This window comes from Lagenorhynchus albirostris, chromosome 11 (genome assembly GCF_949774975.1).
Source record: "Lagenorhynchus albirostris chromosome 11, mLagAlb1.1, whole genome shotgun sequence".
In the NCBI taxonomy this organism is placed as follows: Eukaryota; Metazoa; Chordata; class Mammalia; order Artiodactyla; family Delphinidae; genus Lagenorhynchus; species Lagenorhynchus albirostris.
Window position 1 is genome coordinate 60320562 of NC_083105.1, and position 25859 is coordinate 60346420.

General features: G+C 45.8%; 1 protein-coding gene across 5 annotated transcripts; it reads left to right on the forward strand.

The window, feature by feature from the left end:
• Nucleotides 1-17021: 17021 nt before the first annotated feature.
• On the forward strand, nucleotides 17022-23431 carry ATP5MC2 (ATP synthase membrane subunit c locus 2). 5 transcript variants are annotated; one of them, XM_060166027.1, is made up of 6 exons: nucleotides 17064-17080; nucleotides 19321-19496; nucleotides 19609-19678; nucleotides 20927-21004; nucleotides 21495-21691; nucleotides 23157-23431. In XM_060166027.1, exons 3-6 carry the CDS (start codon nucleotides 19640-19642, stop codon nucleotides 23269-23271), a joined length of 429 nt encoding a protein of 142 aa, XP_060022010.1. In that variant the 5' UTR covers nucleotides 17064-17080; nucleotides 19321-19496; nucleotides 19609-19639; the 3' UTR covers nucleotides 23272-23431. The 5 variants fall into 5 exon arrangements, with proteins under 5 accessions (XP_060022011.1, XP_060022010.1, XP_060022008.1 ...); XM_060166026.1 differs by lacking the exon at nucleotides 17064-17080 and adding an exon at nucleotides 18727-18878; XM_060166028.1 differs by lacking the exon at nucleotides 19321-19496 and having other exon boundaries at nucleotides 17022-17080.
• Nucleotides 23432-25859: the final 2428 nt, after the last annotated feature.

A 25859-nucleotide genomic window follows, 5' to 3' on the forward strand; every position in this document is an offset into this window, starting at 1 on the left:
CTGGCCATGGGAAGCATTTAATAGATGCTAATTTTCTGCCTCTCTCTTCCTTTACCTCGACCCACAAGGTCGGGCAGGGATTTCAAAAGGCAAATAAACTGAGGATGATGTTGACAATGATGATGGTGGTGGTTTATATTTACATCACTCATGCAAATCATTTTAAACATATTTTTAATGCGTGTCTTTTTTCCTTTTTATTAGCCAAGCACATCATGATCATGTTTTATTGGGATAGAAATATCCTGATGTTATGGCAGGTATCTAGAAGGACAGCCTTATGAAGTGATAACAAGGCATGACAAATCTTTCTTTATTGTGATACATTTTCATTACTCAGGTTAATCAGGAATTACCCACTAGAACAAGGGCTTAAGATAAGTACATGACAGTCATCTGTGGAGATCAGAATCTCCTGATTTTCCAATGGGTTTCTAATTGTTATTGCTGTGGTGGGGGGGGATGATTAACGCTTTGATTGAACTGGTCTTAAAACATTAGAATAACTCGAAATAACAGGCAGTTAGAAATAGTGTATTCTGAAATTTAAAAGAAGACGGATTTCAATTCTACCACAGAACAGTCTAACCATTACAGCAGTCCAGTGACAGGGGCAAACTGCTTATGAAGTAAAGAGCTCCTTTTCAGCAGAAGTATTGAAGCAGAAGCTGGCTGATGCCCTGGCAGGCTTACTGTGAAAGAAATCTGGGCTGCAGAGGGAGATTGGATAAGAGGCCCTTTGAGGTCCCTCCACAAATACACTGCAGTGCATAATGAATACTTAGCTCGGTAGAAGTGCTGTTCCGAACGACATTACTGCCATACCCATGGCCATTGTTTGTCACCATGGGGTGGGATGGGGGGATAGTAATAATAACAACTATATGTTTTTCCGGTTTGAGACTTTGTTCTTCCCGAGGAAAGGGAAGATTCCAGGATTGCTCCCTCTTTAGCCATCCCCACATTCCTCTAATTCTTTTTTTCTTTCTTTCTTGGCTTGACAGGATCCATCTTCAAGTATCTTAAAGGGAATCTCGCTTTTAAAACAAAAGGCTTTTTGCATCTTTTAGTTTTCTGCCTCTAATAGGTGGGCAAGCAGTGGATGGGGGTGGAGGAGGAAACAGACATTTGTTGAGTTCCTATTTAATGCAGATGCTATAAGTTTTGCATTTAAGAGAAGTGTGTATCTGCTTTCCTGCAGGTAAATGTGTGTGTATATTGTTTTGTAAATGTGATGTGTCTGCACAAATTTTTTACTGTTCAGGCCTCTCTGTGAGATTTTAGTATCTAGCTGCATGTGGGGAAGTCTGTGTGCAGCTCCTCTGAGGATTTCAGTTCCTCCTGTGTGTACACAGACTACCCAGGAGTTATTCTTCTGGCTTCAGGATCTTTGTGCAGGATCCCAGCTTTGTCCCTATCCCGGGCACAAGGGTGTTGTCACATCAGGACTCATCTGCCTCCTTGCCTTCCACGTGTGCATGATTGCATTTTCCATCTTTGTCACAGTGCATGCAGATCCCTGAGCCCATCCCTGTGCCACATGAAGCCATGTGTGTCCCACAGTCCCTCCTCCCACCTCTGTGAAGAGTCCTTGGCACCCCTCCCCTTCTGGCCACCCCCACTCGCCACTTTCCATGCCAGGAGAGATCTAATTACACAGAAATTAGTACAGAGAAGGATCATTTGCTTTTATGGCATCAGAGCCAGGACAGCTGTAAATCTGGGGCTGCTGCTGCAGCCGCCTCTGGGCACTGTGCAGGCTGTAGGGGGGCTCTCACCTCCGCACCCCCCCTTTGCTCCATCTCTGTCCAGCTGCCTGGGGCTCTACCTCTGCCCAGGACCCCAGAGCCCTATTATACCTATCTCAAAAGGGGGAGGAGGCCTGTGGAAGGGGAGGGTGTGGTCAGTCAGAAGATCACACATACCAGGTGCTCAATAAATGTTCCCTGAATGAGAGAAGGGTTAATCCCAGCAATGCTAACTACTACCCAACTACCCAGCTGTGGTGGCCGAGAGAAGAATATTCCTACTAAGATTTCTCCCAAAATATTTAACACTTACTAGAATGTCTTCTCCACCTTCTTATGAACTCAGATGACATATATGGGGCAATCAGTCATCTTGGCTTCCACTTTAGAGACCTTGAACACCTTCTCAGGCAGTATCAGTTAATGAAGACAGCCCAGGGTTCAGATCTTGGTTCTCCTGTTCACTAGCTAAGTGATCTTGAGTACCCCACACACAGTCACCTGATCCTTGCTTTCCTCATCTGTGAAATGGCAGTCATAAAACCTACCTTCAGGTTGTTGTGAGATATCCATGAGAAAGCACTGGACCAACGGGAAAGTGGTCCACTAATCGTTATTATCACTGTTAATGTCGTGTGAGCTAACACTTCCATTTTCCCACCACCCTTTAACTAGACTTTATCCCAACCAACTCTCACTCAAGCACCACCACACAATTTGGGTCAACAGGATATGCAGGCAGGTCGTGTCCAACCTAGAATGAATGTTTCTTTATGTTAAGAGACATCCAAAGCCAAGGGTCAGGACAGGTGATTCTAACAATCCTTGGACACCTAGAGACACTGTTTCACCCATAACCAACTTTCTCTGAACTCCTACCTTGGCAATGATTATTTTGAGCTCCATTATTTTCATGGAGGTTATGAAATTGTTCCTTGGAGTACTGGAGAGTCTTATAAATGATTGGGTAGAAAGAATCAAGGACTTAAGGAATTAGGAGAGCAGGAGTGGGGGAATTGGGGTGGTCACAGGAGGCTTAAACTCTAAAGAGGGAGTAGCAAAGACAGAGGCCAAAGGTCCAGGCTCCCAACTTCCTCCCAACACAGCCTCCAAACCCAGGGACTTGGGGTCTCCTCCCTCTGTCCTCTCCTACTCTGATGTCTCCAGCCCAGGGCACTCAGCCAGGAATTCCTGATTTTATCCCTATGTGGACAACCCTGGAAAGCTCTAAATGGTGTGTAGGCCAGGAAGGGAAGAGCCAAAGAAAGGAAGGGGTACTCCCCCTTTCCCAAACCAGGTCTGCCCAGATCTCCAAGCACCATTTGGACGGGACCCCCTGCAGGGACAGTCAGAGGGCAGGAAGCGCCTGCGGCAGGAGAAAGCTGAGGCACATCATCGTCTGCGTTCGGCCTCTCACCCCATGATCTGCGTCCCAGGGAGGGTGAGGATTTGGCGTGAAGGGCAGAGCGGCGGGGGATCTCTGGCCCCCACCTTCCCCCACCCCCAACCCCAACTCAGGCTGCAGTCTCTCCTCGTTGTAGCAGAGCGAGAGCAAAGGGACGGGCAGTAAAGATGAGTGATGGCGCGGAGACAAGCAGAAATACACCATCATGAAAATGCTAATGACTCCTTGCTCTCTTTCTTTATGGTTGGAGTAATACAGACTTCAATCATAAAAACAATCTCCCAACATTTTAATGGGCTCCATCATGCCCGCACTTGTCGGTATATTTGAAGAATAAATCACCCTCCCCGCTCGGAATGAATTCGCTGTCAAACTCGGCTCCCTCGGAGAAAATGGATGGGGAGTGAGGATGGAGGGTGGTTTTTTTTTGAGGGGGGGGGACAGTACTCCACCCCTCTAACTCCCTCCTAAACTGGGCTTTAGATCGTTGTGTGAGATGCCTGGATCCTGAATGGGAGGAAGGGGGCAATTGGGAATTTGGAGGAGCTGAGCCCAAAGGGAGGATTTGAGGCAACAGGAGGCAGGGACTGAGGGACTCCACACGGAGAGAAGCCGCCCCTTGGATGGACGTGGAAGAGAGAAAGAGGCAAGAACTGTCGTGGCATTGGACGGAAGGGGCAAAATCTTGACATTGAACCGAGAGAAGGCAAAGCAGACGAAAAAAGCATACAAATTCGCCTTATTTTATGCGTTATTTCGTCGAATTTCTTTCAGACTAGGCCTCAGGCAGAGGCGCCGACGGAAAAGTCTGAGATATCTCTTTGGGGGAAGAAGCCCAGGAGTTCCGGCTCTGAGCTTGCAAGTTTCAGTGCATTAAGCCACAGGTCCACGTCGCAGAGAAGCGGCTGAATCCCTTGTAATTCTCATTTCCATACAGGTGGCCGTCAGCCAATGAAAACTTGGGATGCGCATACTGTGAGCAGCCAATCCTAGTTAAGGATGAGCCGGGCTGCCAAGCCTAATTGCATCTTGATTGGTTGTGATGTTGCTAGGCGGAAATGAGGTCTTGGAGATCGATGTGGGCAAGACCGGAGAGACAGGTGGATATGAAAATATCTGGAAACCTACACTCTTGAATTGTCATTTTTCTTCCTGAGCTCCTTCATTCTTAAAGGATTAATGGGGTCAGGGAAATGACTCTCCCTTTTCTCCTCCACAGTGGTACAGAGCCAAAGAGGTATCATATTGTTTCCCCAAAACGCCTTCAGAGAAATCTGGTGCTTCGAAGGTCTTCTAATCCAAAAAATCTCCAGGAGGTATTCCAGCCTCACGCTTGGTCTTCCCACTAAGGAAGTCCTTTCTGAGGCCTATCTTCAAGCCTCCCGGCTGTAGTTTAAGACCAATTTTCTCTAACATGCTCAGGAAACGGAGAAATCTTGCCCCAAGTTCTTCTTTCATACCGCAAGCCTCAAAGAGCAAGAGATTTCCCTACCTCCTGGCCACTCCACCACGACCCAAGGGTGCCCTGCAGACCCTGCGAAGGGTCAAGGCGGCCATATAGGGGCTATATCGTGGCATTCCCAAACCCGCAGCTTCCGCGCCTTCATTTGCATCTCATTTGCATAAACCCAGTTCTCCCCCCAGCCCCATGCCAAACTCACCAGCCTCTGCCCTTCTCCCCGCCACCCCACGTCTATAGCTCCTCTCCCTGTGCCTGACTCGCACCACCCCACACCCTACCCCTCTCACCAGCCGGCTTGCCCCACACGCCGGCGCACCCCCGCCTGCAGCCTCAGCTGCTGGAGACAGGGCGCCGGAGCCTCCCGCGGTTCCTGAGTCACAAACACCCCGGAGGCAGGAGGGGAGCGGCGGAGTGAGAGGCGGGGGCTGCCGCCTAGCTGCGAACCCGCTGGTCTGAACTAGACCATCCGCGAACAATATGCCACCATTTAAATCTGAACGCGCGCCAGCCGCCGATTGTGATGTTAATTCGGGGATGATTTAGGGGGGCGGGACGGAGTGGGGGCTGGCCTCTCTCTGTCAAATTGCTGTCCGGGGGCTTAATATTTGTAATTGAAGCTGATGAGGACTACGTCTCTGTTTACACTGATAAAAAAAAAAGTCTGGGAGGGAAAAAGAGCAACTAAATTATGGGGCCGGGAGAAAAACATGATTAATCAAAGCTTTGAACTGTCGCCGTGTTCGAGGCCCAGTAAATCTCGCCCGGCCGGGGCCTGTGGAGGCCGGAGGATAAACCTCAAACGCCCGGTGTTTGCCGCCCCTTTCTGTTTGCCTCTCGGTTAGCACGTCAATTAATTCGATAATTGGATTTGAAGAGATGTGAGGAGATTATCGAGGGGGAGCTAGGAGGAGTGGATGTGGAAGAAAGGGCCCGGGGATGGCAAGGGAGGAGGCGAGAGCCGGCGGGGTCAGGTGGTGGAGGGACGCGGAGAGCCGGTCCTGCCCAGAGAGCAAGTCACCCAGCTCGCGAGGAGGAGATCCCGCTATGAGCTATGAGCTCTGAATGGACCCATGATAACAAGCATCCTGTATACTAGGAAATATTTTTATTTAACTAGGAGTTGAGGGATGGAGTCACAGGAAGAAATTGGGTTCAAGGGTCCTTCTGCAGATCTCTCCATACTTCCCATCAGCCAAGACATTCACGAAGCCATTAAGGTCTTCATATATAACTTCTCAAAAAGGATACTCCTCTTATGAATGACACAGTATCACAAGCTGCCTCTGATACTATTGCATCAGAGGAGATACAAGGAGATGAAAGATGAGATTCAGGGAATTACCACCAGATTTAGGCAATTGAGGGTGGTAGAAAGACCAGAGGACTTGAATTCAAAAGAAGAGGCTTTAAGACTGGTGATCAGAAGGGGCCGAGGACCAGAGAGTTGAGAGGATTTCTGCAGGTCACACAGCAAGCAAATAGCAGGGCTGGCTCAAGAACTCAGCTCTCCACTCTCCCAATTCATTGCGTAGCCAGCACAGTGTGGAATCAGACTTCCTGGATTCAAGTCCTGTCTTTCCTGCTTCCTAGCTGTGCCTGAGTTTCCTCTTCTGTAAAGTGGGACAATAATCATACCGACTTCATAGGGTTGTTGTTAGGATTTAGATAATTCATGTAAAGAAATCAGCAAAACATCCAGCACATAGTAAGTATTCAATAATAGCTGTTTTTTACCATGATGAATGGACAGTTCTCATAACTCACAACCTGAATGACACAAATTGACAAAAGGTATTCACCAATGCCTGTAAAATGTTTTGTGGTTTAATCACTAGGCCTTAAGGGAAGGAGTGAACACTGCCTTGAAAAGACAGTAGGCTCTGTGTTTTGATGACTCTAAAGAGCATTTCTCCCCTCAAACAAGTCTCACACCTTTACGTCTGCTAGAACTAGGTTCATATAGTAGGAGTACACCTGGAACAGCTGCATCAGGGGATTGTCATCCAGTTATTTCATTCATTCATTCATTCATTCATTCATTCATTGAATGCCTAGTTGAAAAGCAGCATGGTTCATCAATCCATCAAACCTCTATTGAGGAACCATTATATGCTCAACACTTCTGTAGGCAGTTATCAAACCATGAGTCCATTACTAGCTCCACTAGTGAAGAGGAGATATACATATATATATATATATTTCATTTTTGTATCCCCAGTACCTGAACCCCAGTTCAGGCACTTGGGAACTCAGTAAATGTATATTAAATGAATACATAGACACTATGGGAAATGGAAGAGAAATAGAAAGGTAGTTCCTTCCCTTAATAAGCTTAAACTCTCATTGGGGAGACAAGACTTGCATACATAAAAGGATAAGAGAACAGGACTTCGCTGGTGGTCCAGTGGTTAAGGCTCCATGCTTTCACTGTAGGGGTGCTGGTTTGATCCCTGGTCAAGGAACTAAGATCCCACATGCCGCTCCACCAAAAAAATAAATAAATAATTTTTTTTTAAATTTAAAAAGGATGGGCCTTCCCTGGTGGCGCAGTGGTTAAGAATCCACCTGCCAGTGCAGGGGACACGGGTTCCAGCCCTGGTCCAGGAAGATCCCACTTGTCACGAAGCAACTAAGCCCGTGCGCCACAACTACTAAGCCTGCACTCTAGAGCCCGCGAGCCACAACTACTGAGCCCACGTGCCACAACTACTGAAGCCCGCGTGCCTAGAGCCCGTGCTCTGCAACAAGAGAAGCCACCACAATGAGAAGCCCATGCACTGCAATGAAGAATAGCCCCCACTCACCACAACTAGAGAAAGCCCGTGCGCAGCAACGAAGACCCAATGCAGCCAAAAATAAATAAATAAATTAAAAAAAAATTTTAAAAGGATAAGAGAACAATATGAGACAGTAAACGTGTTAAGACCATGAATAAGTTCTAGGTGATATAGACTAGGAAGAGCTCAGAAGAACTGGGGAGGGTCGTGGGCAAGGATGCTTACCATGGAAGGAGTGAGCCTGAAATAAAGAGTAGAATTTGGAATGGCTGAGAAGGAGAGAATTCCAGTTGCAGGAGTAGCATTCCAGTTGCAGGAGTAGCAAGAGTGACAGCACGTGGTAAGAATCTATACACGTTAAGCAACAATACAAGATCAGCTTAATAACAGGGCCAGTCTCTGTGTTTGCAAGACAGAATCCATCTGTGTTTGCAACCATGTGTTTCTTTGACCATGTTCCTGGTCCCCAAGAAATTATGTTTGGATTTTCTATTCTTTTAGATTATTCACACCTTCTTCCTCTATCTTAACCTGAAAAGCAAGAATCAAAACAGTAACCAGCTGCTACCCTCAGCAAAACAAACAGATTGTAAAAGCAATTACGCTATTACCATTACTCATTCATCTGCATACAAGACAATTTACTCTCCCTCTTTCTCCCATATGGCCCCAGCCTGTGCTGGGATTACTGTTGCCTAGATTATTACTGTTTCCTTTATAAACTCATTTTTCCTGGACCCACTCCTCCCAGAAAAATTTACCTGAAACAAACTTCATATTTTTCCCCAGCCTCCATGGTTACTTTGAGGGAAACATGGTGGTGAGTGGGAAGAAAAACAATGTAAACTGAGCAGTGGTTATTAAATACCAGGTGCTTGGACTTCCCTGGTGGCCCAGTGGTTAAGAATCCACCTGCCAATGCAGGGGACACGGGTTCGAGCCCTGGTCCGGGAAGATCCCACATGCCGCAGGGCAACTAAGCCTGTGCGTCACAACTACTGAGCCTGTGCTCTAGAGCCCCCAAGCCACAACTACTGAGCAGCCCTTGTGCCACAACTACTGAAGCCCGCGTGCCTAGAGCCGGCACTCCGCAACAAGAGAAGCCACCGCAATTAGAAGCCCGCGCACTGCAACGAAGAGTAGCCCCTGCTCGCCACAACTAGAGAAAGCCCGCGCACAGCAACAAAGATCCAATGCAGCCAAGAATAAATTTTAAAAATAATAATAAAAATAAAATAAAAATAAATGGCAGGTGCTTTGCACATATTAGCTTACTTAATTCTCACAATAACCCTATGAGGTAGATATTATTATTGCCGTTTTACAAGAAAGCAAACAGGCTCAGAGAGTTTGCCCAGGTTCAAAGAAGAGTAAATAAATATCAGAATAGGGATTTGAACCCAGTCTATCTGATTTCAGAGTCCATGTCCTTAGACCCGGCAAGAGGGACCTCTACCCTGGGCACCTGTTTTAGAGGGCCTCTTCCTTCTGCAGAGGGAGGATAACTCAAGGCCAAGGAGATGTGCCTACCTAGAGCTCATGCCTCCCTGCTCCTAGACCATGCTCCAGTTGCCAGAGGGTGCTGCCAAGCAGCGCCAAGCCCACTTCTAGGACCTCTTCCTGGGGTCCGATTTCCTGAAAGTACAGAAGGAGCTGCCGGAGAGCACACCATCAGCCCTGTTGGGGTGGAGTTTAAATGTGAGGCTGCCCCAAGCACGCTCTTTGGTGTGAGGCCCCTCAGGTAGTGGGACAGAGCCAGGAATGGCAAGAGAATCTGAGGGTCAGACTTGGGGCTGGAAGAGTCCCAGGATTCTAAATATAAATCGCCCAGCTGATATTGATATATTTGTCAAGATAACAGGGTAGAACACGTTTTATGTAACAGTTTGTTAGCTTTGATTTGTAACTTGTACATATTTAGACATTTGGTATGTAGGCTCTATTTTTTTATCTTGCCCTGGGCCCCGCGAATATTAGGGGGTGGGGCTGCTCATCTCACTCTAACCCTCTGACCCTTTTCCAACCAGAGAATCGCACCACTCAGTGACCCTGGCCAGAGAACTGAGCACCATCTTCACAGCTCTCTTCTCCTTCATCCCCCACAACAATCACTGAGGCCCACTGGTTCTTCCTTCTAAACCTCTTGAGCTCTCTACTTCTCCCCATCACCACCATCACCTCAGAGCTCAGGCCACCACCATCTCCCACCTGGATTCTGACGACAGCCCCTTATGGCGCTCCATACCCCCAATCCTGCCCCCTCTCATCCATTCTCCACATAGACCTACAATGATCTTTGTAAAATGCAAATCTGATATTAAAAAATAAATAACTAAGTAAAACTAGGAAGAATGTTTGTGACCCAGAGTCTGACCCCTGCGTTTGTGAAAGCATTTGGAGAGTTCAAACTAATTTCTCAGCACATCCCTTCCTGGGAAAAAAAAAAAGTGCAAATCTGAGCTTCTCATTCTCCTGGTTAAATGGCTCCTGGATGCTTTCTGGATAAAATCCAAACTCCTTAGTTTGATGCTCAAGATCCTTCAGGATCTAGCCACTAACCACCAGTCTCTGCACCCTGCTGCACCCACGACTGTTCATTCTGACCGCAATGAATTACTTGCCCTTTGTGGAAGAGACCACTTTATCCCTCTCTTCAAGCTTTGTACTTACTACTCCTTCTCTATGGAACATCCTTCCATTCCCTTCCTATACAGGTCCTTTAAGTTTCTTGTAAATGTCACCTCTTCCTGGAAGCCTTCCTTGACTACTAGTTCTCAGGACTGGGATACATGCCCTTCCTATTCGTTCCCACAGCAACCAGTGCTTACCCATCTTATAACACTATTGAATTGTGTTGAAATTATTTGCCTTTTAAGGGCAAGGACTCTATCTGATTCACTGTTCAATCATTCACAAAATTTCTATTGAGAGCCTATTATGTGCCAGGCGCTTTTCTGAATGCTGAGGACACAGTGGCGACAAGGTCTCTGCACTAGTGGAGCTTATCTTCTAGTGGGGAAAAAAGCAATAAGAAATACCAATAAAGCTATGATAGTGCTAAAAAGAAAAATGAAGGAGGATAATGAGATAAAGAAGGGAAAGTGGTGGCTATTTAGATCAGGTGGTCAGGAAAGGCCTCTCTAAGGAGGTGATATTTGAGATGAGATCTAGATGAAATGAAAGAGTGAGCATGATCTGGGAGAAGACTGATCTAGGCAGAGGAAACAGCAAAGGTCCTGAGTGGGAACAAGTCTAGTGTGACTGAGGATCAAAACCTCATGTAGCTGAACCCTGGAATTTTTTTCTATGAGAACTGGAAAACCATTGGGAGGTTTTAAGTTACGTGATCTGATCTACATTTTAAAAGATCACTTTAACTACTTATTGGGTGGAGAGCAGACCTTGGCAAGACTAAACTGGAATAGGTAGAACAGCTAGGAGGCCATTGTAGTGGTCCAGCAGGAGATGTCAGTGACTTGGACCCAGCTAGATCTTGAAAGTGGTTAAGGGGTGAGCCAATGTGGGATATGTTTGTATTCTCAGAGTCTAGCATGATGTCTGGCTAGACATTCAATAAATATTTGATGAATTAATTAAGAATTAATTAATCCAACTAATTGAAGAGTCTGAGCTGGAACTGAAATTATCCATCCTTTAAGCCTCTACTAAAATCCCAACCCCTCTAAAAACTGGAAGGAGATAGCTGCCACTGACAAAGAATCAAGACTAGGCTATATATATTTGTTAATTCCTTAAAATCCATAGGAACATGACAAATAACCCAATAGGAAAATGGGGCAAAAGACATACATGAATAGGCACTTCACAGAAAAAGAAGCATGAGTGGCCAATAAATATATGAAAAGATGCTCAGCCTTGTGAATAATCAGGCAAATATAATTAAATATAAATTCAAACCACCATTTTACATCCAACAGATTGACTAAATACCAAAGCTGGTAAGGATAGGGTAGCAACCCGAACTCTTATAAACTCTTATATTGGAAAACAATTTGCCATTATCCAGAAAAGTTGAAAAATTCATGTGCTACAACCCAGCAATTCCTATATATGTACCCTGAAGAAACTCTTGCCTATGTATACCAGGAGAAATGCTCTGAGCAACATTGTTTGTAATGGTAAAAAGCTGGAAACAATCCTAAATACTCATTAACAGGGGAATTAATCAACAAATTGGTGGGCTATTATACATCAAAGAAAATGAATAAACTATAGCTACCTACCTAAACTTGAATGAATCTTAGAAACATAATGTTGAGTGAAATGAGCAAGTAAAGAAGTATACAAACAATATTATATCATTTTTAGAATGGTAGAAAAAAAAAGACCAAAATAAGCAATATGGTAAAAATCTGAGGAAAAATCTTGAAATGATAAACATAAAATTCAAGGATTACTATAGGAGAGATGCACGCGGGGCCCCTCGGTGGTATTTTTTTGATTGCGTCGGGTCTTAGTTGCCGCACGCGGGTTTGTCGCTGTGGCTTGCAGGCTTCTCTCTAGTTGTGGCCTGCGCTTTTGAGTGCGCAGACTTAGTTGCCCTGCATCATGTGGGATGTCAGTTCCCGGACCAGGGGTCGAACCCTCATCCCCTGCATTGGAAGGCGGATTCTTAACGACTGGACAACCAGGGAAGCCCCCCCTCAGCGGTATTAGTAATTTTTTTCTTTTCTTAAACTGGGGGTTGTTTAATGGATGCCCATTTTATTATTATGCTTCATAATTTATATAAAATGTCAGCTCTGAGAAGGCAAGGATTTTGTCTTATTTTATTCACATCTGTGTTTCCAGCACCCAGAACAGCCCCTGGCACGTAGTAGGATCTCCAAAAATATCTGTTGAATAAATGATATGCATTAATTGCATTCCTTTATGTGATTCATAAAAGAATGCAATTTTTTTAACAGAAGAAAAAAACCTACTTTTTAATCATGGTGCCCCTGGATCATTCTAGCTGGAAGTCATACTGCTTCCTCAACCCCTATAACCCATATAACCTATTAAATCTTGCTGCATATTATAGTTATATATATATATATATATATATATGTCTTTCCTATTGATTATAAATTTATAAAGACAAGGGATTGTCCTTTCTCCTTTTTTATTCCCTTTCACAATACGTAGTACAATACCTCGCACATAGTACAGTAGATGCTCAGTTAATATTGGTTGATTACTTGAAGTCACAGGAGACAGGGCAAACCAGGAAGAATAGATCTATGTCATTTATATTTAAAGGTGAAAGAGAATTCAGTAATTATCTAGTGTTTTCCTACAAGTTGCAGTTGAGAAAACTGAAGTCCGGAGAGGTGAAGGGATTTTTTCAGTCACATAATTAATTAAGAATAATCCCAAATCTAGGGACTTCCCTGGTGGCGCAATGGTTAAGAATCCTCCTGCCAACGTAGGGGACACGGGTTCGAGCCCTGATCTGGGAAGATCCCACATGCCACGGAGCAACTAAGCCCGCGCACCACAACTACTGAGCCTGTGCTCTAGAGCCGGTGAGCCACAACTGCTGAGCCGCGAGCCACAACTACTGAAGCCCGTGCGCCTAGAGCCCATACTCCGCAACAAGAGAAGCCACTGCAATGAGAAGCCCACACACTACAACGAAGAGTAGCCCCTGCTCACCACAACTAGAGAAGCACGCGCGCAGCAACAGTGACCCAACACAGCCAAAAATAATAAGTAAATAAATAAAATTTTTCAAAACAAAGAACAGTCCCAAATCTAGATTCAGATCTCTAACTTGCTGTCCTTAGGTCTTCACAACATATCACAATGACTTTTATTTTCTGTTTTGTCTAGGTTCTTCCCAGTAAAAACTTGTTTGGCCATCCTTCTGTCACCAACCCTCCCACTGATTCCTCTCTTGCAATCCTGGATACTAATGACCCTTTTTCTTCCTCCATCTACTGTTTTCTTTCTCCAGGAGTAGGGAGGCTTACTGATGGCTCACTGTCATGCTGTCCTGGGGAACTGATTTAGCAAGAGAAAGTAGAAAAATCCTTCAGTCAGTGCCCACCAGCCCCAGAAGCTTGAAATTAACAAGTACAAATAAATAGAGGAGCACAGGACCCAAGAATAGTCCTTATTGGCAGTGCAAAGTTACCACTTCAACTTGTACAAAACTGTTTGTCAGAAAGAGAATGCTAGAATGTTAATATTGGATGGAACCTTAGGGATCACCTACTTCTCCCCCTCATTTTTCCAAATGAGGACACTGAAACTTTGAGAGATGAAGTAACTTGCATAGTTACTCAGCTAGTTAGTAGCAGGGCTGGGACCAGATTCCTAGTCTCCTACCTCCAAGACAGCTGTTCTTTCCGTGCATCTGGCAACATGTGCATTTGACAAAATGCGTCACAAAGTAGTCTCCTCTTAAACCATCAGGAATGAAAAACAAATTATTCAAATCCTTCCTCTTCTCTCTGGCGATTTTTTTTCTTTCGTTTCTCTGTGTCCTAGTCTCCCTCTTTTTATCACTCTTCTGTTTCTCTGTGAATCCCTCTCTCTGTTTGGGTTTCAAATTGAACTGTAGCCTGCCTGCATGATTCTCTTGATTTTTCTTCTCTAAGCTATTGTGTTTCTAGTCCAAAGACAAACATGCATAAGCCAATCAAGACTCTTTCTTGGTGACCTTTGTGGAAAAGAACTCTCAGAATTTCTACATGAGAGGTGCTGGACCTCCCTCCTAGCCTATCCAGTCAATTAAAATGAGTCTCTGCCCACCCCCACCCCCAGGGTTGTTAACCAATCCTAAGAAAGAAAAGATCAATCTCATTTCTTCATCACCGCGCAGGGAGGCTGCTACCCAGTCAGAATCTGCCACTAACAGTCATTAGGAAAACTGGCCAATCAGGCCAACCTTGTTACATGGTCTGGTAGGAAAAGAAAGGGATTGATTGGAAAGGATAGTTCTGGCTCCACACCCTTTCCTTCCTGGACCCCAGTTTTCCCTCAGTGAAGTGAAGGAAGGACCCTTTCCCAAGCCCTTAGTTAAGAAGATCCCTAGACCCTTAGCTAATGCTCTCTTGGATCATATTTTGTTGTCTTCAAATTCACCCCTCCACACATGCCTCCAACCACTTTCTGTAGTCTCATGCCTACCGATTTAATTTCTATTTTCGAACCTGGTAGCAACAGTCCCCAGGATTCTCAGTCCTCCCCACAGATCTCCACCCACTAACCGGTCAAATAACTTCTTTTGTGTGATTTACGTAGGTAAAAAAGTTCAGTAAGTGATAGTTGAGTCTCTTTCAGGAGCTATCATTGCAAGAAGCTTGCAATAAAGTCTCTAGGGAGCAGAGCAGAATTGAGCTGCAAAGCTCCCAACTATAACACTACTACCACTACCAACCAAAAAACTATTATTATTACTATTACTAGCATTTATTGAACTCTTCCTGAGTTCCAAGCCCCTTGCTAAAAGCTTCACGTATATTATCCCAATATTCGCTGCAGAGTAGGCACTATTATTATTCCCAACTTACATAAAAGAAGATCGATATAGAGGGATTAAAAAGCTTGCCCAAGGTCACACAGCGATTTGGGAAACCAGGTATGTGAATCCAAAGCCCACCACTGCAGGGAGGTAAGGGAGAAATAAGCATTGCCGACTGTGCCACGGGCCCCTTCTCCAATTCTCCTTTGGATTGTTAGCGATATCTGAGCGTGGTCTAAATTGTCGCAATAAACAGCTGCAACAACCGGTTGGTGGTGGTGCCTCTTAAGAACTGTGGACTTTTTGCCTCGGAGGATATGAAGCCGAGAGCTAAAAGGAATTCAGTGTGGGCGGGGTGGGGGTGTCTGGGGACTTGAGGAGATATTCTTGCTAGTCTGTCTTTCCGTTCTCGTCTGAGCATCTTACCCTGTGCCTGGCACCGCTTGGTACTTGGTAAATACCTGTTGATTGACTCCCAAGGATCCCAGCTCCATTCCTCACCTACCCCCAACCCCACCCCAAGTCAACAACTGGAGGGAGATCTGGGCATTTCAGGGGAACCAGTGAGAATCCTCATCGGCCTGGGATCGTGGATTTAGGAAAGGCGGGAAGTCTCCCACCCGTCTCTCCTCGCCTGCTTCTCCGATTTCTCCCCACTCCTTCCCCTCCCTTTCAGGAGTTCAGGGCCATAAAAATGCAGATGGAGGATCGGTGTGAAATAACAGGCCCATATAAATCCCTCTGCCGCCCGCCTGCAAGATGGATTGGCCGCATTGAAATTCCTCCGCGAGGATAATTAAACTCGGGGCCTCATCCGGGCAAAATTACATTCCTGTAATGGCGTCGCTCGGGGTCCCGGGAAATTGCTCCGTGGGCTTTCAGCGGCGGTTTTTATCGCCGGCCGGGGTGTGCCTGGCTGCAGCTCGCCTCTCCTCCGGGACCGTAAAGCTGCTGCCGTGATTTATCCTCCCCTTCTCCCAAATCCGATTAAATGGAGGAGCTCGGGGCCGGGGCGCCGCGGGGCCCGGGAGCCGGGAGGGGGCGGCGGGAAGGACGGGGACAAGGAGGGGAGGACAAACGGCCCCTCAGAGGGTGGCGGATTTGGCTTTATTTACAGCCACAGCCTTCTTTTTATTTTTTATTTTTTATGGGGGTTTGGTGAGCTTTCCCCGTCTTTCTTGTGCTGCGTTCAAATACGATGCCTGGACGGCCGAGGTTTGGACATGAGGGGACGTGGGTACCGACCTCTCTCCAAAGGGGCCGGTCAGACCCTATGTGGGAGATAAAGCAGCCAAGAATAAGAGGTGAGGGCCAGGAAGCCCCCTACTTCCTCCCATTGGGGAAAGGACGAGCAAAAGGACACGAGGGAGAAGCCGAGGGGCCTCCATAAGAGCACCTCCTGTGGGGGCTGCTTCTCTCAACTCGTGTAAATAAAACCTGGGCGGAGGCACAGGCATGCTTGACGTGATCTCGCAACCTCACCTCAGTTCACTGATGCCCATTATTCCTTGACTGTCTCATGACTCAGGAAAGAAGGCTTAGGGTCAGGGCGCTTGAGTCCTAATCATCTTTAGCCCGTATCTTCTCGTTCGCTGATGCTGGTTTTCTCCTAGCTGATCACTAGAATAAGAAAGAAGGAGAGGGAAATAAAGGCGAAACCACAAGAGGCAGCTGGGGCATTTTGCTGACTATTCGCCCGTTGAACGGGTTTCCCATCCATAAAGCCAGGGTCCGCGGCAACAGAAGGAATCCCGTGACTTCATTTTCCTCCTGATACATTTTGGACACTGAACCCCAATCTTGATTGCATGCTATTTAACACCAAAATTCTGGGTAGTTTTGTTTATTTGTGTTTTGTTTTTTTAATGTGACTGCGCATGCTTGAAAAAGGGAAGCAAATCCAAGATCCCAAATACCGTGCAGAGCAAACCGCAGGCCACGTTACGGATCGGCTTACACTGCGGAGTGCCCTCATTTCTGCACACGGTCGGCTCCGCCTGCAGTTTCTCCTCTCAAACGCCAGGTGGAATGACTGGCCGAATGTCGCCACAGAGCTGGCAGGCGGCGCTGTTGGCGCCTGGGCCGACCCTCAACTTTGCAATCACTCTATCCTTGGCAGAGCGACTCGTTGGTCCGGGCCGCGCATGAGCACAGCCTTCCTTTCGCTATTCCCGCCCTCTCCACGCCTCTCTCTTGTCTTCTCGGCCCTGGGAGCAGGTAAGGCCTTGGGCCCTCGCTCCCGCCTCGCGCCGCGCACGCGCGCGCCCGAGGCGCCCCACCTCGCGCCAATGCTCTGAGAGCCTTACCTTGCATGCTCCCACCCGGGTTCTCACGCCCTCCCTTACCCTCCGTATCCCCGTGCTTTAGGGCTGCCCCTTCCGCGTGCCTGTGACCTCCAACCGCGCGGGCCTGGCGCCATCTTGGATGTCTCGTGGGTTGGGGGAGCGTGGCTTGGAGCTGGCGAAAGTCAAATGCCGGGGTGCTCATTTCACCTGTCCCGACTCATCCTTTACAAACGCTCTTTTCTCATTCTCTTGTCCTTTCAGAGCTGTCCCAACCCCCAAACTCTCCTCTCCTATCTCTGCTTTCTCTTCACATCCTGATTCGTGCCTTTCTTATTCCGAAACCTCTAGATTTTTGGCCCCAGGACTTCAGGTGCCGAACAATGGAGATTGTGGATCGTCTCAAGACACCACCCCCTCTAGTCAGCACCTCTCGATTTAAAAAGTAAACCTTGAAAGTGGTAGAAATGAACAGAACAGCCAAAACGCCCCCTCCAGTCAGACTGTGGCCTGGGAGAGCGATAGCAGAAAAGAGGCCGGTTTCCTTGGAACCACTGATTGTCTCTCAGCGCCGTTCTTTTCCTTCCACTGCGGTGAAGTTGGGAAAAGCACAAGTCGTGGGCTGACACTGAGGTTTTCCGTTAGAGGCAGGAGGTCTGAAAAGGGGTGGGGCCAGCATGGGGTAGTACCAGCCGGCCAGCTTTCCTGTCAAGGGTTTACCGAGAGTCCCCGGACTCTGCCCACGAGAGGGAAAGAAGGTTAAGAAAGGGAATGGTTAAGTAGCAGCCCTGTAACTCCTTGGCCCATCTACACTGAGGAGGAAACCCATGAATCTGGGTAGTGCTGTTGCCCAAGGTGATATTGGTTAACAAGTGCAGACTTGGCCAAGGTTAGGTGGCCAGTGGAGGGGTCGCCACTTCATGCAGGCTCCCTTCAGTGCCACATCAGGCACTTTCCATACGTTATTTCATTTAATCCGCCTAAGAACTACATTTTACAAATGATGATATTGAGGTTTTGTTGCCTTGGGGAAAAAAGTCTTCCCTTTTTTAAAGCTTTAAAGAAATTTTGGATTTTTGACCCAAGAAAACCTGAATAGTCTGGCAGCACAATTGGGTTAGAGTTAGGGTATGGGCAGAAATCAGAGTTCTAGACAGGACAAGAGTTGAAGACATCCGGTAATATAAAAGTAACTAAGATTCTGCATTCAGAAGTGTAATCTGGGAAAGTATTAGTCCAGCTCATTCAAGGAAGTGTCATTTAACAGGCCTAAGTAATCACTGAGTGTTTCAACCTGTAGCATATTAGAAAGCATTAAGAGTGAGCAGAGAAAAAAAAAAAGAGTGAGAAGAGTTCAAGTCCTGGCTGTACCACTACCATAGTTTCAAGACTGTTTTTAAGAACATGCTATGTACCTAAGAATCATTTGAGAAGCTTCATTGAAATAGAGGGTACTTGGGCCTTATTCCCAGAGATCTTGACCTGGAAAGTCTAAAGTCTAAGGTGGGACCCAAGAGTACACGTTTTTTAAGTTTTCTTTTTTTTTTTTTTTTTTTTTTTTGGCCGCAGCTCATGGCATTCGGGATCTTAGTTCCCTGACCAGCAATTGAACCCGTGCCCCCTGCGGTGGAAGCTCAGAGTCCTGACTACTGGACCGCCAGGGAATTCCCCCAAGAGTCTTTAAAGGGCAACATTTTGAGGCCCAATGAAGCCTTGAGAAGAGTTTCTTTTGAGTAAGAGACTGAGGGAAACTTAGGCAAAAGATACTGGGGAAATTCATCTGACAACCGCAGCATGAGGCTATGGAAAGGGATAACAGGTCTTTTCTCTCTCTCTCTCTCTCTCTCTCTCTCTCTCTCTTTTAATTAATTAATTTATTTTTGGCTGCATTGGGTCCTCGCGGGGCGTGCAGGCTTTGTCTAGTTGTGGCGAGCGGATGCTACACTTTGTTGTGGTGCACGGGCTTCTCATTGCAGTGGCTTTTCTGTTGCAGAGCACGGGCTCTAGGTGCACGGGCTTCAGTAGTTGTGGCACACGGGCTCAGTAGTTGTGGCTCGCGGGCTCTAGAGCACAGGCTCAGTAGGGCTTAGTTGCTTAGTGCACGGGCTTAGTTGCTCAGCGGCATGTGGGATCTTCCCGGACCAGGGCTTGAACCTGTGTCCCCTGCATTGGCAGGAGAATTCTTAACCACTGTGCCACCACGGAACTCTGGGATAGCAGGTCTTAAAGCTGGGACCAAGGGGCTTCTTGTTCAGACCAGGAGAAGTCACTTGATTATAAGGAAATCTTAGAAGCTGTGTGGAGGAAATCCTGACTTCAGGGTTCTAATTCCATCTCTGCTGACACTTGAGGTCAGTCACTGCTCTCTGGGCCATTTAAATTTTCCAGAGCACCTTTTCTGCTAATAAGGATGTCCTTTGGTAAGCAAGGACAATATTGACAATGCTGCTTCTGTAATTGCAGCTCTCCTGCCACGGCCCTTCAGCACCTGAAAATGTACGCTTGCGCCAAGTTCATCTCCACCTCCTCCTTGGTGAGTACCTGTCTTTTCCAGGAAAGTTTTTAAGGAGAAGCATCTTGTCTTTTCCTTCTCCGACCTTATTCTTCACAGCTGGGCCCTTTGCTGTGCTAGCCTGAGAGGAGAGAATGAATGCTTCCCAGGCATTCCCTGCCTTGTGTCCCATGAAGGCCAGTTAATTCCTCTCATCCAACTATATTAGAAGAAGAGTATAAATGAGAACCTAGGCTAAGATCAGGTTATTTCTAGACTGAAACTCTGTGTTCTTGTAAACTGGAACCCCACCAGAAATGGTAAACATGAGTTAAATTTCCTAAGTTGGACTGGATATGCACTGTTTACAGGATCTTGTCCTGAGTGTCAGAGAGCCATAGCTGCGAGTTCCTTCTGGAAGCTTAAATTTGGGTGGGAAGCTAAAACACACATTGGGAAAATATATGACTCAGAAGCAACAGCATGGAAGAAATTACAAATTATTAGATAGTGGAGGCAATTGGTTCATTCACTCGTAAGTGAAAAGGAGTGATGCTGTTAGTAGCTATTATTTATTGAACACTTACTGTGCCTGGCACTGAGTTTACCAGTTTGTGTACATAATCTTATTTATTCCTCAAATCAAGCCTGAGCTATGTTATTCCCATTTGATAGATGAGAAAGCAGACTTAGAAAGATTTAAGTGACTTGTCCTAAGATCACAGAGCTGATACAGAGATAAGATTTGAATCTAGTTATATTTGTCTAAAGCCCTGGCTGTTAACCACCATGTTGTCTGCTTTGGAGACACTGGCTTGGAGTTAGTCAGAAAAGGCTACCAGGATGGGGTAAATTTTCAGCATGGATTTTTGTGCCTATTTTCCAGAAGGGTGTGTTCAGGGAAAGATGTTCCAGTCATTGGCTTCCTTCTAATGGGCTGGCCATTACCAGTATATGTATAGATTTTTTGCTGAGCGAAGTAAATGCTTCTGAGGCTTAAATTTCTTCCCGTTCTCAAGGCCTGTAAAAGGGAATAGCAAGGGTAGGTAATTCCTTCCAAAAGGAAGTAGACTTTCTTCCCTTAAATCAGTGGAGAAGCCTAGGAAGCAAGAGAAATGGTGCCGTTCTTGAATCTAGAATTTGCTTAAAAGTAAAAGAATAATTCCAGATTCTCTTGAGATTCTGAGTTCTAGCAAATGAATGGGGCATCTGAGTAACAATTGGGCGTGGTTCTAAAACTCCTCTCCACAGCCTTCCTTGACTTTCTTGGCCTTGTGTTATTCCCACTAGATCAGGAGAACCTCTCCACTATTGAACCGATCACTGTCTGCAGTGGTGCTGAAGCGACCAGAGACACTGACAGATGAGGTTCGTAATAAGTGGAATTGGGCCTGTGGGGGAGGGGGAGGGGTGGGGGTTGGATGGGGAGGGTTACCTGACAGAACCAGTAGGGGGAGTGCTGAGGACTCCATATATGGTACCCTAATGTTCCAGCTTCTGCCACTGGCAGCGCATGTCCGTGTGTGCTACTGATAACTGCCATTACTTGACTTACTGTACTGACTTGAGTTGGGAGTGTTTAGTCCCAGGAAGATGATCTTCTCAAGGCATCAAGAACAGGCTAGGGCTTCAGTCTTAACATTTCTAGATCATACCTGAATCTTGAAGGTATTTGACGTCCACCTCTTGCATTTAAAAGTTCTGCTTGGCAGCATTTTAGGGAGTTTTCCAGGGAGTTAAAAGATTTTCTGTATGGGGGCGAAGCAGTGGGATTTGATAGCATAAGGACTTAAATGGTACACAAGTTTCCAAAGCGAAAAAAGGGTTTCCTAAAAATTTTCTACCTACTTCTTCACAGAGCCACAGCAGCTTGGCAGCCCCACGTCCCCTGACCACCTCACTTATTCCTAGCCGCAGTTTCCAAACCAGTGTCATTTCAAGGGACATTGACACAGCCGCCAAGTTCATTGGAGCTGGGGCTGCCACAGTAGGGGTGGCTGGCTCTGGGGCAGGAATTGGGACTGTGTTTGGGAGCCTCATCATTGGTTATGCCAGGTAAGATGGGCCCACCATTTGCTCTCTGATATGTTTCCAAAGGTCTGGGCAGAGGCGGGGTTCTAGAGCTGCACTATCCTATACGGTAGCCACTAGCCACCTATTGCTGTTTGAATGTAAATTTTAATTAACTGAAAGTACACAGACTTAAATTTTGTAACTTTTAATGTAGCTCAGTGGCCACACGTGACTAGTGGCTGCCATTTTGGAAAGTTCTATTGGACAGCTTTGGTTTAGAGTAGGAGTCAGCAAACTAAGGCAGGATGTCCATATCTGGGCCACAGCCTGGTTTTGTATAGTTGAGCTAAGAAAGGTTTTACATTTTTAAAGGGTCGTGAAAATAAAAAGGTAACAGAGACCATATGTGACCCACAAAGCGTAAAATATTTGCTGTCTGGCCCTTTACAGAAAAAGTATCGTCCCCATCCCGTTCCCCCACCCTCCCCCCAGTCTAGAGCTTCAGTCAGCATAGTGGCTTCGCTGCCATTTGTCCCCATCCCTGGGAATTCCCCCATCACTCCTGGGAAAACTGCCTCTGCATCCAGCCCCATGGCTCCCTGATGCTTGGGACTATTTGGTCCCCACCAACTCTGGGCAATTCACTGTTAGAACTAAATTAATCCTCTAGAGACCTGCAAGTTCTTTTAATGTTCTTGGGGAAATAAGGTTATTTTTAAGGATTTGTATGAAATAAGAAACTTCTGTGTCCACAATTCTTTTAAAAGCTGGCATTGCTTTAGCTTATCCATCAAGGCTTCCAGAGGTGACAGAGTAAGGGAAATAGAAATTATATACTGACTTCCAAAGTTGGGAATCCTTTATGCCATTTTTTAATCATATCATCTAAACCTCACAGACCATTTGTATCCCAAAATCTTTTGACTATTTTGAAATGAGAGAAGTTATTTGTCCCTCTGGCTCCATTGTCCACAAGAACAGTGTTTTTCTCATTGTTTTACATAAAGCCCTAGGGTTCTGAGGCTATACCCCAGAGACTGTCTTAGAGAATGAAGGGGAAACCAATCAAACAAGACTTTCAAATCCCCCACTTTTTTTACAATTACACTTTAGATTTATGCATTTTGTATTTTGGGGTTCTGCTGCTTACAGTTTGGAAACACTGGTCTGATAGGCCCTGCCACTCCAGATACCTCTTCCATTCTGGTTGAGCCCTGGATAGTTGTGTCCAGACCCAGGAGTCTTAAGTTATGAGGAAGATGTGGGTGATCCAGTAGAGGCAGTAGTGTTTGTACCTGGGCTGTGTTACAGAATTTTGGATTGTCCACTCCCTTTATTCATCTCTGTAGAGCCCTTGGTGTATCAGAGCAAGAATTGGGGCATGATGTTGTCATCTCATTAAGTGAGATGTGAGCTTGAGATGGATTCTCCCTGAGTCCACCTTTAATGATTGTCCTTTCCTTTGTGCGGACTAGAGATTCAGTCTTTTCTCCTCCCCTTCTCCCAGGAACCCTTCTCTGAAGCAACAGCTATTCTCCTACGCCATTCTGGGCTTTGCCCTCTCGGAAGCCATGGGACTCTTTTGCCTGATGGTGGCCTTTCTCATCCTCTTCGCCATGTGAAGGAGCCGTTTCCACCTCCCATAGTTCTTTCTCCCGTGTCTTGTCTGCCCTGTATGTTCCTTTTCCTGTACCTCCCCAGGCAGCCTGGGGAAAAAGGGGTCAGCTCAGGGTTTGACAGAAGGAAGACAAATAGATACTGTATTAAAAAGATGTTTCTTGAGTCTCCTGTGTATATTTCTTTTCCACAATTGGCTGAATGCCTTGGTGAAAGTATAAGGCCTGGAGGTTAGTGATGGTGCTAAGCTCAACGTGGGTCTGGGCTCACTTATTCTTCATTCTCTTAAGTTGGGAAAGCTTTATTCAAACTAGTGCTCCTTTTTAATAATTTTCACCTGGGATGGCATGTTACCTTGGAGAACTGGGTCAATAGCAACTTACAGTACTGGTTTAAAATTTTGACTAATGGGCTGTCTCTTTCCACTGCCACTTTGCTGGCTGAGGTCCTCATTGCCACCCACCTGGTCTATTGCAATAACTTCTTAATTGGTCTTCTGCCTCCCATCTCTACCCTCTAGCATTTACTTCTGCCAACCGCTGTCAGGTTAATCCTTAAGCATAGGACTGGTTTTGCCATTTACCAATTCGAAAACAGTCTGACTCGACTTTCTCAGCTTTGTTTTTTATTATTCCCAAACACTCTACCCAAAGTGGACTATTTGTCATTTTCCAAATACTTTCCCTGCTTTACTGTCCTTACATATCTACAGGTCTTTCCCTTTGTCCATCTCTGCTTTCTTTCCCTGAATCTTTGGTCACTTTCCTCTTTTTCAAACTCCCTGTTATCCTGAAAGACAGCTTAAATGCTACCTCTTCTTCCATGAAGCTTTCATCTGGTTTCCATCCACTTTCAGTCAGGTGAGCGTTAACCCATATAAAGGGCTGTAGAGCATGTTGCATCCTTTATAATGCTTACTGTGTACAATAAATTGTGGGTTTATGTATACATGTGTGCACATATGTGTGCCTTATCTTCCAAGTTAGATTGTTAGCTTCTTGAGGCAGGGACTATGTCATCTTCATCTTGTATCCCTAGATGTATGTAGCATGACACAGCAGTATCTTGGTTAAATTTTTAATCATCTGAACCAACCACCTCACTTCACAAGCAAGGGAACAGACTCAGAGATCAAAGGATTCTCCCGGGAACATTTACTAGCAGAGCTGGAGCTAGAGCAAAGGTCATGTCTCGTAGCCCAGAGTGTAAGACTACCACACTGTTGGTCTTGTGGGACTCTTCCAGTGTTGCTGATGACCATTGTTTTCCCAAGCAAGCAAGAAAGAGGAGAATAAACAAAGATAAACCTTTTCCCTTAAAAATGCCTCAAGAGGGACTTTGGACAGTGGGGTTAGTATAAACTAAAGGATTATTATTTTCTAAAGGCTAAACTTTAAATAAGCCTTATCTTACATATGCTTGAAGTCGGGTATAAATTAAAGTCCTTTCATGATAATGTAGATGACCACAACAGATTTTCTTTTGGTTCAGTCAGTGACTAAAATTAAAGCCGAGGGCAGAGACTGCACCTCAGAGTAAACTTGTGCTCAGGAAGCAGGTCAGCCCAAGTCATTCACCCTTGCCCTTTTGCTATTGTGATTAAGGGTTGAATGGGGTCTTATCCACAGTTTACTTCTAGATTGTTATACTATTCCCAAATAACTATATGCTGGACTTTGGGGCTCTAGGTGGACCTCACAAGAACAGCTCCTCCAGACACGAGTAGGTGGAAGATACCTACATATGTGGGGATGAGAAATAGCCCTCTGTTTTGTTCATTTAAGTTTGAGCCTCTGGTAGGAGCCTCTCTTGCCAATCCCCTTACCAAGTCATCAGATCAGAGTCATCTGTGTTTTCTTTTTCTCCTTGGCCCTTTCTTTGGGATTGAATCTAGCTGACTCCTTAACAACTCCGGTGCTTGGAGAGAGCACACCTGGTCTCCCACGTGTTCTTGTTCTCTCTGAGGCAAATGATGAGATGGTGCTGCAAGAAGCTTGGAAGCAAATTTCTTCAGGAGTCAAGGCAACCTGGATCCTCTTAGTTTCAGGTCCCAAGAGATATTTATTGGCAACTCAAGTTGCCAGCAACTTGGGGTAGAGGAGTGCTACGTTTTAGTAGAGAGGGTCCAAGAGCAAATTTTCTGAAGGTCTTTCCAATTTTGATAACATGGAATGAAAGCTTTCTGTTTGTCCTTGTAGTTTCAAAAAGATCACATGATTTGAAATTAGGAGATGTTAGTTTAATCTCTCTTCTACTCCTGGCCATTGTGATGGTGGTCAGATCACTAACCAATAACTCTAGGACCTCAGTTTCTCCCCATCTATTAAATAGGGATAATACTCATCCCAGGAATTACGTGCATGCAGTACCTTGGTATTTGGAAAGGATGGTGCCATGAAAGTTCAATGTATATTGATTATAATTTGCTTTCCATTCTCCGTGAAGCTCAGAGCCTATTACAGGTATTTTATACACAGTTTCTCCCTCTTTTATGGTTGGCAAGTCTGGCCATAAAGCATCTGGAGGAAAAGACCCAGGGATGCTGAAGGCAGAGAGTTCCCTCTTCTTCTTTTTTTTTTTTTTTTTCTAATTT

Excerpts from the sequence above, each read along its gene's own strand:
- ATP5MC2 (XM_060166025.1), top strand. The coding sequence starts at position 17,529 with ATGGAGATTGTGGATCGTCTCAAGACACCACCCCCTCTAGTCAGCACC. Across the intron at positions 17,591-19,608 it reads AGCACCTCTCGATTTAAAAA|CTCTCCTGCCACGGCCCTTC; the intron begins GTAAACCTTGAA and ends CTGTAATTGCAG. Across the intron at positions 21,692-23,156 it reads CTCATCATTGGTTATGCCAG|GAACCCTTCTCTGAAGCAAC; the intron begins GTAAGATGGGCC and ends CCCTTCTCCCAG.